Here is a 15,949-nt window from a genome sequence, read left to right as displayed (position 1 = left end):
AAAAACTTCCCGGAGGGAAGGTAACAGGTAAAATTGAACCAATACATAATTTTTGTTAAGTGCAAAAAATTATTAATTGTCACTTTTTAACTTGATTTCTAAGTTTTTTGATAAAATCCAAGATGGCGACTATTGTTGGTGACGTCACAGGCCCCCAGCAGCGCCAGCACCCATAAAATATACCTCATCTTGTAGAGAAGATCAAAGGCTTTCCACCGAAGGCAAAATCGTTTTGAAATACTGGAACATATCAAAACCTCAAGGGGGGGCGGGGGGGGGGGGGAGTGGGGGAGTTCCCCACTTGTACCACGGTGGGGGGTATGACTTTGGGTGTGCGTCCGAGGGTTAAGATTTTGCAACCACCACGACGAGGACAACGTGGAAAAAATAATTGGTTTTGTGAGCAAACGCTTTTTAGTACATACTACAACGTGAAACCTCCAAATTCGACGTCAACATAGACTCAACATACGACGACGAATTTTCCTTCATCTTTTTTAACCTGGATAAAGTCAAATAGACGCGATTAAGTTTGAAAGCAAATTTCTTGGGGAAGTTTTCAAAGTCGTCGTCGTCGTCCTCTGTTTAAGCTCCCGAAAGTCAAATTATGACGTCAGAAAGGGTAATGTCTGCGTTTAATGAAATTTTAAAACATTTTAAACTCGATCTAAACTCATCTGAAAGAGCTTCATAAGAGGTCGAGTAAAACGCAAAAACCGTCAGCTCGCTATGACACATGTACCATTGTCCCCGGAAATTTACTTTTTTAATGAGAAAAAAAAAGATCCCAATCAGTGTTTTAATTTTTTTTTTAATTTTTTTTTAACGATAATGATTACAAGCTGACTTTCCGGTAACCTAAGCCTTCCATAGTTACCAAAAATTTTAGATTTTTGGTTTTTGCACAAAAGCGATTATCTACGAAATAAAAATTATAAAACTATCACGTGACATGTCATGATGTCACAAAAGTGTTTTCTTAGTTCGACCGTATTTAGGAAATCCCAGTTTTTCTTTTTCTCTTAGCTTTTGATTGACAGTAAAGATGTTCAATGTTCAGCTGAAATGGCACTGCTGACACGACAATAAAGCATCCTAACAAAATAAATTTGCTGTGCAATCTTGGTTGTGACACGTCATCAGTATGGAATTTCTCTGTTCGTTAGGGTGATGTTACACAACGACGATTGTTATCGCAACACATACAGCGTTACAATGTTGGAACAATGTTGTGACGCGTTGTGCTGTGCTAAAAATCGTCGTTGCGAATGTCTCGTGTAACATCACCTTAAAGCAGTGGTAACGTCGCGAAATGTCGGTTGTTTTCTCAAGCTAAAAGTTCCCTCAAAACGCTTTCATTTGTGTGAACACCATGGGATTCCATCAAGATTCAAAGGTAAGTACCACCTTACAAAGCATCATTAATTAAGAGGGCAGTGAAAGGCCGGGCTAAAAAAGTTTGAAACAGCGATCAGACCTGAATTTTGGCTTTAATTTAAAAGTTTTGATTTTAGAGTTTTGTTTTTTATGATGAGGTGACAGTGAAAACAAGCGGCAGATTATTGGGTACAAGGCATTATTATTCCCACATCAGAGAAGGGTTCGTACAGATCTTTGAATCCAAAATTCCAGACTTTTTTCCAAAACAATACTTAAGTTCTTTTTTCCAGATTCAAGGTTATCAAATAGTTGATCAATAGCGACCTTAAAAGACCTAGGAACGTAGCTTCCTTATGGTGCGCTGCAAATGTACGGGCAAGATTGAATACGATTTGACCAAAACGAAAAAAATTAACTTGTGAAGTAGCTGTAGATTTGAAAAAAAAAAAAACAACGCTTTTTACCATTTTTCCAGACTTAAGGTGATTCCCTGGTTTTGCACTGCCCATCGCTTACTGCGCATAACAATATGTCCGCCGTAAAAAAGAGCATGTGAAGTAACATTATTAAAATGACGTTGACTGAAGAGAAACGCTATTGGAATTTTTGCTTGCGGTTGTTTCTTGCCGAGGTGAGACTCAATGTGTTGGGAATGTGCATAACGTAAGCAGTACGCGCGTTGCTGAGTTCGACTTCCTCACGGAGAGCCTCGGTAGTGGATGTTTAACTTGTGCTTACTCACTTTGATTTTCATTTAAACGCTTCCTTTATCACATTGTGTCCTAAATGTGATATCTCGTGATACATTATATTTTGAAACTCGCCCCAGTCCTCTCTCAAAACTCAGAGAAAATGCATTTGGTGCGCGCTTCCTGCAGCTCTGCCGCAAAACCGAGTGCGGTGACCCCCATTCTTTATTTCATGATTTTAACAAGGACAGTGCTTCCTTTCGATGGGAAAAAAAATGGCACAAATCTATGTTCAGTTTTTGGGCAATTGTACTAAATTGTACGAATTGAGCTATCACGGGTCGAATTGCGCGTGTCCAATTTAATTCTACTTTGGAGCGTAAAGTAAAAACAAGGCCATTAAAGGCATTTTCCTGGTACGTAAGTGGATAAACAACACAGTAAAGTCAAATTCTGCGCGATACTACATGCATCATCGAAAAAATCTCTCCTTTTTGTCTAGTTTTGGGCTGCGCGCGGTTTTTGCCAAAGGGTCCCAAATAGCCCTATTTGTCAACATTGTGACGTCAAAACAAGAACGGCGACCCCCACTTTTCATTACTTATTATCATCATCTTGACTTGTTACATCAGTGTACCAAGGTTTCATCTACAATCTATGTCACGTTCTTTTACTAAGGAATCACCTTAACCTCTATTTTCCAGACTGGTTTCAGGTCTGGATAATTGCTTGGCAATAGTCAAGACAAGACTCTGTAAGAACCCTGTCAGAGTCCATAGACAAGTTATTTCTAATGGTGGTCGTTATACTACTGATCGCTTACGAGAATAGTCGCAAGGTTTGACTGTGAAATTACCTCTTAAAGGTTATAAACTATCGACGTCCACACAATAACCACAAATAATTTAAAAGCTGTTTAATGACAGTCTTCAAAAGAGAGTGAATTTCTAAGTAAAATTAATCTCACAATAAGGTTCAAATACATAAATCAATGATAAACAAGAGTCAGACTATGCATAGTGTTTAAGTTTATGAAGTCTAAAAACAATAATCAAAACAAAATAAACTCCAGTTCAAATTATAATGCACCTTTTACAGTTGGCTGAAGGAAAGCAAGCACTGCAAAGAAGGTAAAAAAACAAGGAGCTCGCATCCTTGTGTTTTTCAGTTTCTTTTCTTCCGATAGGTAAGTACGACTGTTATTAAAAGATTAGGAAAAAATCTACACCGACCACAAGGAGATGAACTGTACTGATTTTCCTTGTGAATTATGAAACAATGAGCAAGAAAGGTAATTCACGAATATAAAAAAGAAAACAAACAAATGATAACACTGTGTAGTAGGAAGGAAAAATATAAGAGGCACAATTTACATGCAAGCTCACAATAATATTTCTCCTTTTTTATTGCTGCCAAGAAAAGCAGCTTTTAATGCTTAGTCCTGTACATCCCTAAAATTCATTTCCGAAAAATAATAAAACAAAGTTTATCTTTCTTACTAAAATTAACCTGTTCCCAACATGCCAGGCATACGGAAACAACTACAGACAACATGAAAATGTACCTATACAAACTTCTAATCAAGACTAAGTTGTTCAAAGGATGATTAGCACAAAAAATACACAGCAAGCTACTATAAAAATGCACGGGCTACAGTTTACTCGGGATTTTGGAAAGCAAAATTTTACTACTATAACAGCCTGCTGAATTGAACTGCAAGAGGGAGTCTTAATTTGAACTAACAGATCTGACCAACAACGCTCAGAAAGTTTGACAAGTAGGCCACTGATATAACTACTGTATACCCCCGCTTCACAACTCCCCATACAACCTAAAAATTAAAACAAGACGATCAACAGCAAAGTTGTGCTGATTTTCCTAAGTACAAACTCTGTGCAATCTTCTAATACCCAGTGCCCCCATAACCACCAAATCCTGTTTGTTGCTGTGGCTGTTGATATCCAGCGTAATAGCTTTGGTAATTCTGGTATTGAGGCTGTTGTTGACCCTGCTGTGCTGTTTGGCCATATGCTTGTTGTTGATAGCCTGTTTGTTGGTAACCTGTGGCTGCCTGGTATCCCTGGTTGTAGCTGTAGTATTGGTTGTATGCCCCAGTACCATACTGTTGCTGTTGCTGCTGTTGGTTGTAATTTGACTGAAATCCTGTTTGTTGGTGCTGATTGTAGCTGTGCTGGTTGTAGTTCTGTTGGTTACGTGGCTTGTGCTGTTGATATGACTGATTTTGACGGTACGAAGATTGATGCTGACGATAACCGCCACTGCCACCATAGCCTCCACCACCATAACCCCCTAAGGAAAAAAAAAAATTTGTGTTGATACCAATTACCACAAATTCTCTATTTAACACTCCAGTCACTTTTGCAAATTTACATGGGCAAACTGCAATGGTCAGTACATTGTTTGGTAAAATAATGATAAACAAAAATTAGGACTGGTTAATTTTTCTTGCGCAAGCTTGGTGTCAAGGATAGGTTTGAAAAAATTAACGGAAAACAAAATGATTTCAAATTTCAAATTTGGAACATTCCAACTGGGAAAACAGCACTATTATTCACTAGAACAACTCAAAAAGTAGTGTTCCATTTACTTTACTTTACTTTTCCAACCAATTACCTTTCCAGCAAATGATACCAAAATGGTCACTTATTCTCTATCATGTTCTAAAATCAGGTTTCATAGAGATGTTGGATACAAAATTCAAGACTGTCTTCTTCTGTTTTTTTTTTCCAATACAAAAATCCATAATTTTTTCCAGGCTGAAAGTTATCAGAAAGAGATCTAGGGAAACCTTAACAAAAGCAGAAACCAATCTTTTCCTATAATGCAATCTAAAATTAATGTACATGTACAGTAACCAAATGGCTACCAGGAAAAAATATATATATATAAATGTTCACTTAGCACTTGCTGCAGTTCTGTTATGTTTAAGTGCATGTTTTGTTTAGTAGTTTTTTTTTCGTGATTATAGGGACAATTGAGAGGAAGAAAGTGAAGGCTCCGCCTTGCTTAAAAATAGACCAAAACAAGATTGGCCATACTACTCATTGCAGAATTACATGTATTATACCTCTTCCTCCACCGCGATGATCTCGTCGATCATGATATCCTCCTCCACGACCACCACGGTAGCCACCTCCTCCTCCTCCATGATATGGACGGCCACCACCAAACCGTTGGTAGGACCCACCACCGCCGCCTCCTCCACCTCGTCTGTATCCACCATGATCACCATAACTTCTGTCCCTGGAGTAACCTCCATGGCGTGGAGACCTGTCTTCAAATCTTGACCGTTTGAAAGGAGGTTCAGAGCCTGAACCTGAGCGACTTCTGTAGCTGCGACCTTCTTTGATGTATTCATCAACAACGGTTTTAGCTTTGCTCTCAGGCTGGTCAGCATAGACAACTTCATCAAAGAATTCTCCAACTTTGGGAAGGGTGAAACTCACTGGAATAAAAAGGTTTAAAGTCAAACATGTGCTATGATTACAATAAATAAGAAAGTAAAATTTAGAAAATAATAATTAAAAAAACATGCATAAATGAAATTCAAACTACTAAATTAAAGGTTTGCAAATCACACGATGGGTAATTAACCAAGACAATATCTCCATTCATTACAACATAATATTGATACACTGCTCTAACCTGCTACTTCTTCTAGTTAAATATGTAATTTAATATATGTTTTTTATAAGCATTGGGAATTACTACACGTTTAACATGCCCAAAACAAAGTGAGAAACATCATACTTTTCATGTCACTGACAGCATTTTCAGGCAGTTCAATGCCTTCTTTCTTTCTATCCTCTGTTCTTTTTCTAAGCTCCTCTTGAGTGGGAATGCATACAATTGCTTTTCTGCTGAATCCTTCAAAGGGTCGAATCTTCTTTTTTTGAGCAGAGAGGTACACATTGGTCTAAAACAAACATTCAAATAGTTTAAAAGGGTTATCAAAAACTAATTACCTCTTTATAACAATAGAATTGGTAAGCCTGTTACTATGAATGTGGCCCCCGGATACTTTCATAGGAAAATAGAAGAAACATAGCACTAAAAGAAATTGCTAGCTGTTTTATTCCCCGCCTACTTGTTTTATTTACCCAGCAACTTGAAATCTTAGTGACATCCCTTCCCTGGGTCCAAGCTCATTAACAAGCCATTGTTTTTTAAAATTTCGTTTTGTGATGGGGTAACTTGGAACATTAGAAAAGTTATGGCTGGGGTGGGGGTATTTCGACCAGCATAAATATTTTTTGTTAACATTTTCCTTATTCCAATTTTCCCTTGCATTAATATTATTTTTTTGGTAGCCATAAACATGTACTTTGCCTGCCCCCCCCCCCCCCCCCCTCTTAATTTTTCTGAGGGTCTGTCCTTAATTAATACAACAGCTTCAATACTTAATTCCAACATTTTTATGTCATCACTTTTAAGGTTTAGAAAAACAGTTAATCACCATCAAAAAGGAATAAAAAGTTGTCATTTTGAGGAAAATGACGTTTTCAGAGATGCTATACTACCGTACATGGCTGCGTGTTAATGAAAAATACATTGTAGAGAGTACAAGGCAAATTTATTGTGTTTTAAGACTTGTATCAAAATGTTATACTTAAAAAATTGCACCCAGGGCTGCCACTAAGAATTTAAGTCTCTGGGTAAATACAACAAGAAGGTTTGGCATTTCCAGGATAAGGTAGGTATTTCCTTTGGTTCTATCTTTGTTTCATCTTCTTAATGAAAGTAGCTCGGGCCAACTTCATAGTAGCCAGAGGAAATCCCCAGCCCTCAGCCCCTAATGACAGCTGTAGCATTATTCTAAGCAAGGTGAGTCTTCGAGTTATTATATACTTGATACACTTTATAAGCTACTGACAAAATAAATGAGGAATACACAGTGAAATTTACCTGGTCCAGAATGTAGTTTCTCTTCTTTGTGGGAGCAAGTTCAAATAATCGGTGTAAGCATTTTGCAGCCTTGTCCATCAGCTTACTATATCCACCTACATCTCTCTTCCTAGCCACTCCCAGGATCTAAAAACATAGGTGGTAAATACAATATAATTACGGAAGAATCTTGATTTACATTTATCAAAGTCTTGGTTTCATAATGCTCCTCATAATTGGAACCAAACTGACTTTCCTTTGCCAATCAAACACTGTTATTTAATCTTCAAAGTAATTGTCAAACCTTCTAAAAATCTGAACAATTTCCTTTTTCCTACGATTAATCTTTTGTTCAGAGTAACATTGATTGGAAATTTTTTCTGAATGTTCTATTTCATTAGCAAATATCAATAATGAACCACTTTATTCTCTAAGAATTCAGTCAATTGTTCTGAAAAAGCCCAAAACAGTTGTTTTAGAACACAGGGAAGCAATGAGAAGAAAGCCCATTCTTATGATAACAGTTTCAAATTTTTTCTCCCAACATACAGTACCTTCATCTTTTCCAGGATTGAGTTGGTACCAAGGACATTGTACTTCTTGTCTGGATTATCACTCACTTGCTTGTTGACCCATGTTGTCTTTCCTGAACCAGGTAATCCAACCATCATAATTACCTGAATTTTTTTTTTTTGTAAGCAGAGAAGTAACAAAAAAATGAATACAATAATTATTATTGTTTTTCTTTACAGGCCTCAAAACTGCAATAACAGAATAACTGACAGCGTGCAAAGAAAGTAGTGTCCAATAGCCTGGGGCTAGTAAATTTTGCTACCTTGATAGTGAATTCTGTTCTAAACTTGCCTGATGGGCAAGTGATGTTTTTTGAGGAATTCAAGTAACAGAAGAACTGTGAAATCAATTTTGTGAGTCAAAAAGCTTTTGGGGCTACTTGAAATGATGTCTGGGCTAGTAAATGCTAGCTTCAGCTTGCCCGAATGGCAAGCTGTAAAAATGATTTTCTTTGCACCCTGTCTGAACTCCAAGAGACAAACAAAAAACTGAATGTAGAGAAAGGCCTCTTGGCTACAACTTCCAGTTTCCAGTTTCTGAGAAAACAGCCTCTAACCTCACATTCCTTTTTAGTTGCTGGTCCTCTTGTGCCATGGATCAATGACTCTTCACCAACAGACTGGATAAAAGTATAGCCTTCCTTTGGAGGACACCATGGCTCTTCCTTAGAAAAAATTTAAAAAAAGTGGTCAAAGACTTATCTTTGTAAGGACGCATTTGATTTTTAATTTTATCATTGGCGCATTACATGTATTGTTGGAAATAATATATTGTAGCTTTTAACGTGATTAAGAGTAGTCATGGTATTGTACCATGTATTAATGGAGTATGGAAGTCTATAAACGCATTTTTTTATTTTTTGTTTTTTAAAAAGACTGAGACATAATGTACTCTATATGATTACCTGAGATCCAAAATTGACACTGAACTCAGCATTTTTTACAAGCACATGAGGATAAAGTGCTTTTCCTTCCAAATCTTCTGTTAGTTCAAATGCTGCCCCAAGGTCTTCACCATTCTTGCTGAACGAAACAGTCTTTGGATCACTCTCCAAATCCTGGACAAAAAATGTTATTTATCAGTTAAGAGGCTTCTTAGGGGGGTTAAGTATGTCCCTCTAGAGTCTGAATTTCAAAACCTTTCATTTTGCGTATTGAGGAGGAAGCCATGTTGCTTTCGGTATTTCACTTGCACTTTTCTCTGTTGCTGTCGTGGTTTCAACCCATCTTTGTCTCTTTTGTTGCCCTTTCTACTGCCTTATGTCCCTGTTTCAAGGCCATGTCGCTTCGTCAAAATTTTCCTCAACAGGGCCTCAGTTAAATCAATTGGTGAAATTAATGAATGGCATTATTTTGAGTGGAATGCACTTGATAGCTTAGTAGAGTACATGTAGCTTGAGGTTTCTTGAGATGCCGTCCCATTCAAAAAAGGGTAAATGTATGCTAAAGAGCGAGGACATTAATTTGAAAAAGACATTGACAAAAAAGTTAAGTAATATTTAAAACAATCTTCTTCTGTCTACCAGTAAAAGGGGTCCTTCGTGATTGGCCAAGAATAACTTTATTATATTATATGTTGTGGTTCAATTTTACCATTAGTTTAAATATTATTTTATTTTGTTTCAAACTCATTATCATACACTACCATACCCAAAAACAAAAGAAAAGAAAACTTAAACCAAGGATAAAATTGAACCACAACATAATTATACAACATAGTCCTTCCAAAAAAGAAAATTATTTGAAGCCTTGGAATTATTGATTGGTATTTTAACACCACACCACTTACATTTTAACATTTCCTAATAAATTGTTGTTTACTGTTTGATTCCAAGACCTTGAGCATGAGTGGGACTTTATTACTGTTCAAGCACTTACCAAGTAACACCCAACAACATCATCAACACCAAATGACTGTCCATATTCTGAAAACTCTGAATCTAGAGCTTTCTTTCCAGATGAATCAAAACCGTAAGAATTCTTGATTTCCCCTGAAGAAGAGAAAGGGTAGCAAAAGAGTAACAAGGTTCAAATTATCTTACAAGAATCAGTTAGTAGAAACATTGTGTGGAGCATATGTAGTTCATTTCTAACAAGTTCATCAGTGAAGTAATCATGGTAAAAGAGCAAGCGAGGACCTATTCCTTGCTGTATGCACTGCTGCTGGTGTTTGTAAAACAAATCAAAATGACATAGGTTAACAATGATTGTAAACGTACCAAGCTGTAGGCTGGCAGAATCAGTTGACCAGCCAACCCTCACTACATTCTTTGGTTCCTCTGATTCCGGAAGGTCCACAGAATCAAATGATGTCACCTTGTTTGGAAACAAAGAGACCAACAATGCATTACCTTGACTGTCACTAATATATTAATGCACAGTTTAATCATTTTTGATTGCATATTCCTTGACCAAAAAAATTACTGATTTCTCTATAGAATAAAAAATTCAGACCCATTTCATTTCAGTTCATAACCTTCCATGTACATACTTAAACATAGTTCTCACTGAATCCTTGTTTTATAAGTCAAAACTCCAGCATGCGACAACAAAAATGTGAACGTTATGAGACATAAACTACAGAAGGTCTCGACAGAGAAGAGGACTGGATGGATCTACTTTTTGGATGAGAGTCTACTGCGTACAATTTTAAAGTTACCTGACCAAAGCGTGATCGCATTCACTTAATTAGGAGATGTGACCTTTAACATGAAGTACCAACAACAGTACTATAAAGGTTTGAGTGGAAAATTTTGGTGTTTATGAAAGGTGAGTGCATATGGAGGTTTCACTGAGCTTCCAGGTACATGGACCATCATCTGTTACCAGTCATACACAGTGAGAATTGAACCAAAGAAAAAATTTAACCGCAGGGCAAACATTCATACCCCAAGCAAAACAAATTAAAATAATAATTTAACTTCTGGTTGAATAGTTCTTGTATAAAAATCATCAGATGGTACAAAGTAGCCATGCTCTAGACCAAACAATGCAATGGGTGAAGAAATAAAAGTTGGCCACATTAGTTTACAATGATTATTACTTCTTTTATTCTCTCTTCAAGATCCCACTGCAACTGATTACCCTTTGTACCAAAAAAACAAATTCAAACAATGATGGCAAATCCAAACCACTACCTACAATTTCCTATTTCCAGATTGTAACATTATGCCTACCTTGCATTCAAAGCAGATTTTTCCTTTTGTGGCACCCCAGGTAGCTCTAGCACCAGCAAGAAGATATGAGAATCCTTCATCAGGCAACAACTTTCCACTCAGACCATCTGGGGCAACTTTCAGATGGAGGTCACAGTTGTCTGGAAGTAAATTCAAGCACCAGAATGAGAAAGGAATATTGTTCTAGATAGCATTCCTGATCTAACAGGACACACACATCACAGTAGGCGTTTAAATAAGCAATCGACTGTCATTTTTTCTGAGTGCTCCTTCGCAACCTTATTCCTACAAGAATACGGACAGTACATATTGTATGTACTCGCTGTCTCTTCCACTTACATTTGTCCAAGACGACTAATGAGTTGTCAAGCTGGGTCTCCTCTTCCCCGTGTTCAACTCTACTGAAGGAAAAAATGAAATGTTGTATTCTCAGATGTGTTCCTCAGAGCCGCCTGCATCTAGCAGACACCGACTTTCACCTGCTTGTCAATCAAACTGCCACTCAAACTCCTGGTGGTGATATAAGATAGTCATTCCAGTGGTCAGTTTGAAAAGTAATATATTCCTATACGCTAATGTTGCTCCCAGGGCAAGGAAACCCTTGCTAGAGTACTTAAGGTAGGTAGTTCAAGCAACAAATAATATTGCCTTGAAAACCATTACCTGGAATCAGCATTTATCTCTACATCATCATCATCTGCATCTTTGTCTGCCTTGTCCGTCTTTTCTCCTGAAAAAAATATAAATGCATACCATTAAAAAGAGCTCTCAAGAAATAATAATTAATAAAACTACACACCACCAGTGAATTAGCCTTAAAATGGTAAGTTAAGCTTTAAGTTTTGTTTTACGTCATTAAAATAATAGCATTTTCCATCTTTGCCAGCATAAAGCTTCACTCAGTAACCTAGGGAGAGATATTAAAAGGTGGTCCACCACAAGTCAATGTACATGTACAAGGCTGTGCGTAATTTATCTTTGAATCTCATCCTTTAAACTCTTCTCACTTGCACCAGTCTTGTTATTACTGTACCATGTAATCTCCTTGCACAAGTACTGATATAAGTTTCAATCCATGACTCTTTGATATTGCTTGGCTCTCTACGGGAATATTTAACAGATTTATCAAGGTTGTGAAACTTTTCAGCAATCCATGGCATAAACAACCACATCTAGTTCAGAATCGAGCTCAACTCGAATCAAGTCTATACATCTTTGTTATGTTCTCCACTGAATGCACTAGCACTGCTAGGCAAATCTGTTACAAGGCAGCTCTGCAACTGCTGCTTTTCGTTAATTGCCGGGAAAGAAAGACTGTCTTTCCCCGTTCGTAAAATTGACACGAACTGGAGTGACTAACCGCTACCTTAAACACCAAACGGCTTGTAACACAACAGTCCCGCATGTCATGTGACCAGCTCTGAAGAAGGGCGGTCCCTACAATTTTGAACAAAGTTGGCGCAACACTGGTGAAAACATAGAAAACAAGAAATACATAACATACAGCTGTACAAAGATGAGGTGCTGCACCAGGAATATTGTAATCTTTATAACTTGAAATTTTGTAGCAGCTCAAGAGATTCTTACAGTTGTTTTTCCAAACTGTGCAAAGTACATGATATGTACAGTTCTCAGTTTCATTTGTACAGCTGGCTTCCTGGTCAACATGATTTTTTCTCTCCTTGGCTTATTATTCATCAAAACCAACTTGAAAACATGTTCCCACAAGAACATTTAGCTCATCCATTAAGTGATATTCTCCATCATATTAATGTCCCATACAGACTCATCTCTAACCCTTTAGGACAGGGATTACATTATAGAACATACCACAAATTAAAAAAAATGTATTCCAGTAAATTTTCAATACTAGGTAACCCGTCCAAAATGTTGTAACACCTCTCATTGGGAAATATTACTGTTTGATGTAACCTACATGTAAAATTGCATGGATGCATTTACATGCACATCAGGGGCCAATATCATAAAACTTTTAAAAGTGAGAACAATATCGAGACTTATTAATTACACATGTAAAAGTTCTATTTAATTAGCTCCTTGAAATGCATGCAAAAAACTATAAAATAATAATTTTGTTCTTCCTTGGAGACAAAACCTTTTTGAGTATCCTTGTTTCTGGATATTCAATTCTTGAGTTTCAAAGTTCTAATGAAAAACAAGTTCAAAGGATTGAGTAAAGACTATTTACTTACACTTTAGTAGGACTAGATGTAAGGATGTAATTCTGACTAAACTTAAATTTCTTCTTTTAGTATGTGCCTCAATGTCCATTCATCTCATCAACGTTCCCCTCACTAAAAGGCTACAAACTTTCCAGGACCTTTCAAAGACGTTAGATTTTTCAACAAAAGTACTTAGCAAAGAACAGAATGCTTCCAGCTAATGTACATTTACGATTTGATTCTAAATTTTTCAGTAAAATAATTTGATGAATTATTAATTTGATACATTTTCATGAACTTCATGCCAAGATCACTCCACATTTGCATGTACACATCTATAGATGTAGCTTCTAGCATTGGATAGTATCATAAATATATTTCATAACTTTCCAGATCTCCAAGACCCACCAAGAAAACACTTGCAGGCAACAGAGAATTGCCTTCAACACTTTAAAGCTATACTCCTGTCATGCTGTTGACTCTAACAATATATTTTTAAAATCTTTATATACACTGTAGCCACAGTATACTCCCCATTTGAAAAACAGTCAAGAGAGGAACATAAGGTTAAGCTTTGGTTAGGGGATCTATACTGTAAATTCCAATAACTACATATCTACTGACAGCTACATCGTTGCATTGAGTTATGTGCCTACACATACAGCACAATAGTAACAGTTAACTGCCTAAAAATGGACACCACATCATGAAGGGCAGGGCTTGACTAATACCAACGTACATGTATGATAATACGTTCCACTAGACACATGCACAGCATTGCAAGTGAATCTCTTGCTTTAAAAAAGGAAATTGAACCAAATACTCACCTGATCTGAAATGCAAAATGTGGCCTACGATGGAAAGCACAAACTGTTTGTGGGAAAAAATCCTTAAGCAATGGTACATTATATATACTTTTTAGAGAGGACAAAGTTCACCATGTATTCTTGCATTCTCGCACTATTAGAGAATGGAAACAGGATGACTGAGTTACAATACACATACTATTAAACAGCATCTGCCATGTTGCGGATACATTTCGTAGCCATTAATATGAGTCCTATTTCAACCTTGGTTCGGTTATTCGAGGATATCAGAGTGACAAGAAGTACATGTCTAATGTTCACAGTCGTCCGGTCGTCTCAGACGACTAAAGTCTCGCACGGACCCAGGGCTCGAAATTGCAACTGATACGGTCGCCAATACTACTACCATTTTCTCCTTGGCAACTAAAAATTCTGGCTTCAGATTTCTCAATGATTTAGATTTAAAAAGAGTAAAGTTAAAACAAACATTTCATGTGCCGAATCGCATAAACACAGCCAGTTAACTTCCAAAATTATACCAACTTTTGTCTGCTATATTTTCAAACTTCAAATTTGATGGATAGCGCCATACTATGAGCTGCATCATTTACATTATACAAACTGGTGACTAAAAATTTGCATCTGGCGACTATAGTAATTTTCTGCAGTTGTTTGCCAAAATGTGACATGAGGATTTTTTCAATTTCAACCCCTGCACGGACAATTAAGATAACTCGAAAAGTCGTCCTTTGGACGAGTGAGGTTTTGGTCAACCACAAAATCTTTTCCAAAATTCATATACGACAACTTGGTATGATTAAATCATGTCATATACCAGTGTTCTGACTACTTTTCATTGATTAAAATTTTTCAAAAAACAGAGAATAACACACAACTTTTTTTCTGCAATGAAATTGAACTGTGAAATTCGCAGAAAACATGACAGTACTCATCATGGTGTGGCATTTTTTCGAAGGCGTTTTGCCACCTCCAGTGGAAAAAAAACAAAACAAAACAAAACATATATGAGGAAAAATGTAACCTTCTTGCTTTCATGGCAAACTGACAGACCGACAAGTATAAAAAATACTTGTAAAACATAAAGAAACTGGATTTAGCCTTATGCCTGTGATCTATATTTTGTACTTTGTAGTTTAGTAAAAACCCTTTCTTAGTAACTATAATGGAAATAAAATGCAACTCATAAAATGTTCAAGTTGCATGCAATATTATTATTTCTATCACCAATCTTTTTATAATTCTGCACTTTTGTCCCAGCAACCCAAACTGTAACCGGGCAAGTACTGTATGCCATCAAGCTTGCTTGCCCAGCTGACGACACTGATAAAAAATGAATATGGATCCCTGTATGAAGAAAAAGGCTGACATGATATAAACATTTTTAACAGAGGGAAAAGGAAAATTGCCCAGCTGTGGGTTTTGTAGAGACTTGATGAACTCATGTAACAGAGTTGTTATGTTTGGAGCAAAGATTGTACTTCTGTAACAGATAGGTGTTTTCTAACAGGAGATTGGTGACGGTATCAATTTATATTGTAGTTTATAAAATAACCAAAAAATATATAGCGATATAGTTTCACTTATCCTAGGAGTGCTCAACTCACAAAAATATGCACAAGTCTGTGCTCTAAGGAAAATTCAAGGGTGCCCAGTGCTCTGAACCTGTAAAATCTAGGGTACCTAGTATGTGATTTGTATGAAAAATCTGAGATTTTCTAGTCGCCCAGGAGCAAAAGTTGGCCTCCAGGGGCCACTGGGCTCTGCTAGAGCACAGCCCTGATGCAGAGTGCAATACAAATGCAAAGGATGAAAATTAATTTGCATCTTGGGAGTTTCACGCACTAAGCGATCATAATAATAATAATAAAAATAATAATAATAACAATAATTATAATAATAATAATACAATATTTATAAAGCACTAATTCCCAATGGTCCAAAGGTGCTTTACACAATAAAAATTAAATAACATAAGGAGACACCCCTTACAAAAACTAAATTAAAATCCTATAAAACTACATCATCGTCCTATAAAACATCATCATTTTTTAAGACAACATCATAAGAAACTTTAAAAATCCAAGTCTTAAGCTTAGATTTAAAAGAAGAAAGAGAATTGCAAGATCTAAGCTCGAATGGAAGTGCATTCCAAACAGAGGATGCAGCAATAGTAGAAGACAGGCCACCATAAGTCTTAAGATTAAATTTTGCTGTAGG

General features: G+C 36.6%; 1 protein-coding gene across 2 annotated transcripts in view; it reads right to left on the bottom strand.

Annotated features, from left to right (window-relative positions):
* Nucleotides 1-2,970: 2,970 nt before the first annotated feature.
* Nucleotides 2,971-15,949, bottom strand: part of LOC140925241 (uncharacterized) — a 15,509-nt gene continuing 2,530 nt past the window's right edge. The window contains exons 2-13 of one of the 2 annotated variants that reach the window (XM_073375232.1): nucleotides 11,386-11,452; nucleotides 11,062-11,123; nucleotides 10,723-10,862; nucleotides 9,766-9,862; nucleotides 9,425-9,537; nucleotides 8,452-8,604; nucleotides 8,104-8,211; nucleotides 7,529-7,651; nucleotides 6,996-7,121; nucleotides 5,841-6,006; nucleotides 5,158-5,535; nucleotides 2,971-4,379 (exon numbers count right to left, since the gene is read on the bottom strand). In XM_073375232.1, the coding sequence (XP_073231333.1) occupies nucleotides 3,973-4,379; nucleotides 5,158-5,535; nucleotides 5,841-6,006; nucleotides 6,996-7,121; nucleotides 7,529-7,651; nucleotides 8,104-8,211; nucleotides 8,452-8,604; nucleotides 9,425-9,537; nucleotides 9,766-9,862; nucleotides 10,723-10,862; nucleotides 11,062-11,123; nucleotides 11,386-11,452 (1,940 nt within the window). In that variant the 3' untranslated portion in view covers nucleotides 2,971-3,972. The remainder of the gene's footprint in view (nucleotides 4,380-5,157; nucleotides 5,536-5,840; nucleotides 6,007-6,995; nucleotides 7,122-7,528; nucleotides 7,652-8,103; nucleotides 8,212-8,451; nucleotides 8,605-9,424; nucleotides 9,538-9,765; nucleotides 9,863-10,722; nucleotides 10,863-11,061; nucleotides 11,124-11,385; nucleotides 11,453-15,949) is intronic. The other variant, XM_073375233.1, reaches the window with a different exon arrangement.

Source organism: Porites lutea, chromosome 14 (genome assembly GCF_958299795.1).
Source record: "Porites lutea chromosome 14, jaPorLute2.1, whole genome shotgun sequence".
NCBI lineage: Eukaryota > Metazoa > Cnidaria > Anthozoa > Scleractinia > Poritidae > Porites > Porites lutea.
This window is presented reverse-complemented; position numbering and strand designations above follow the sequence as displayed.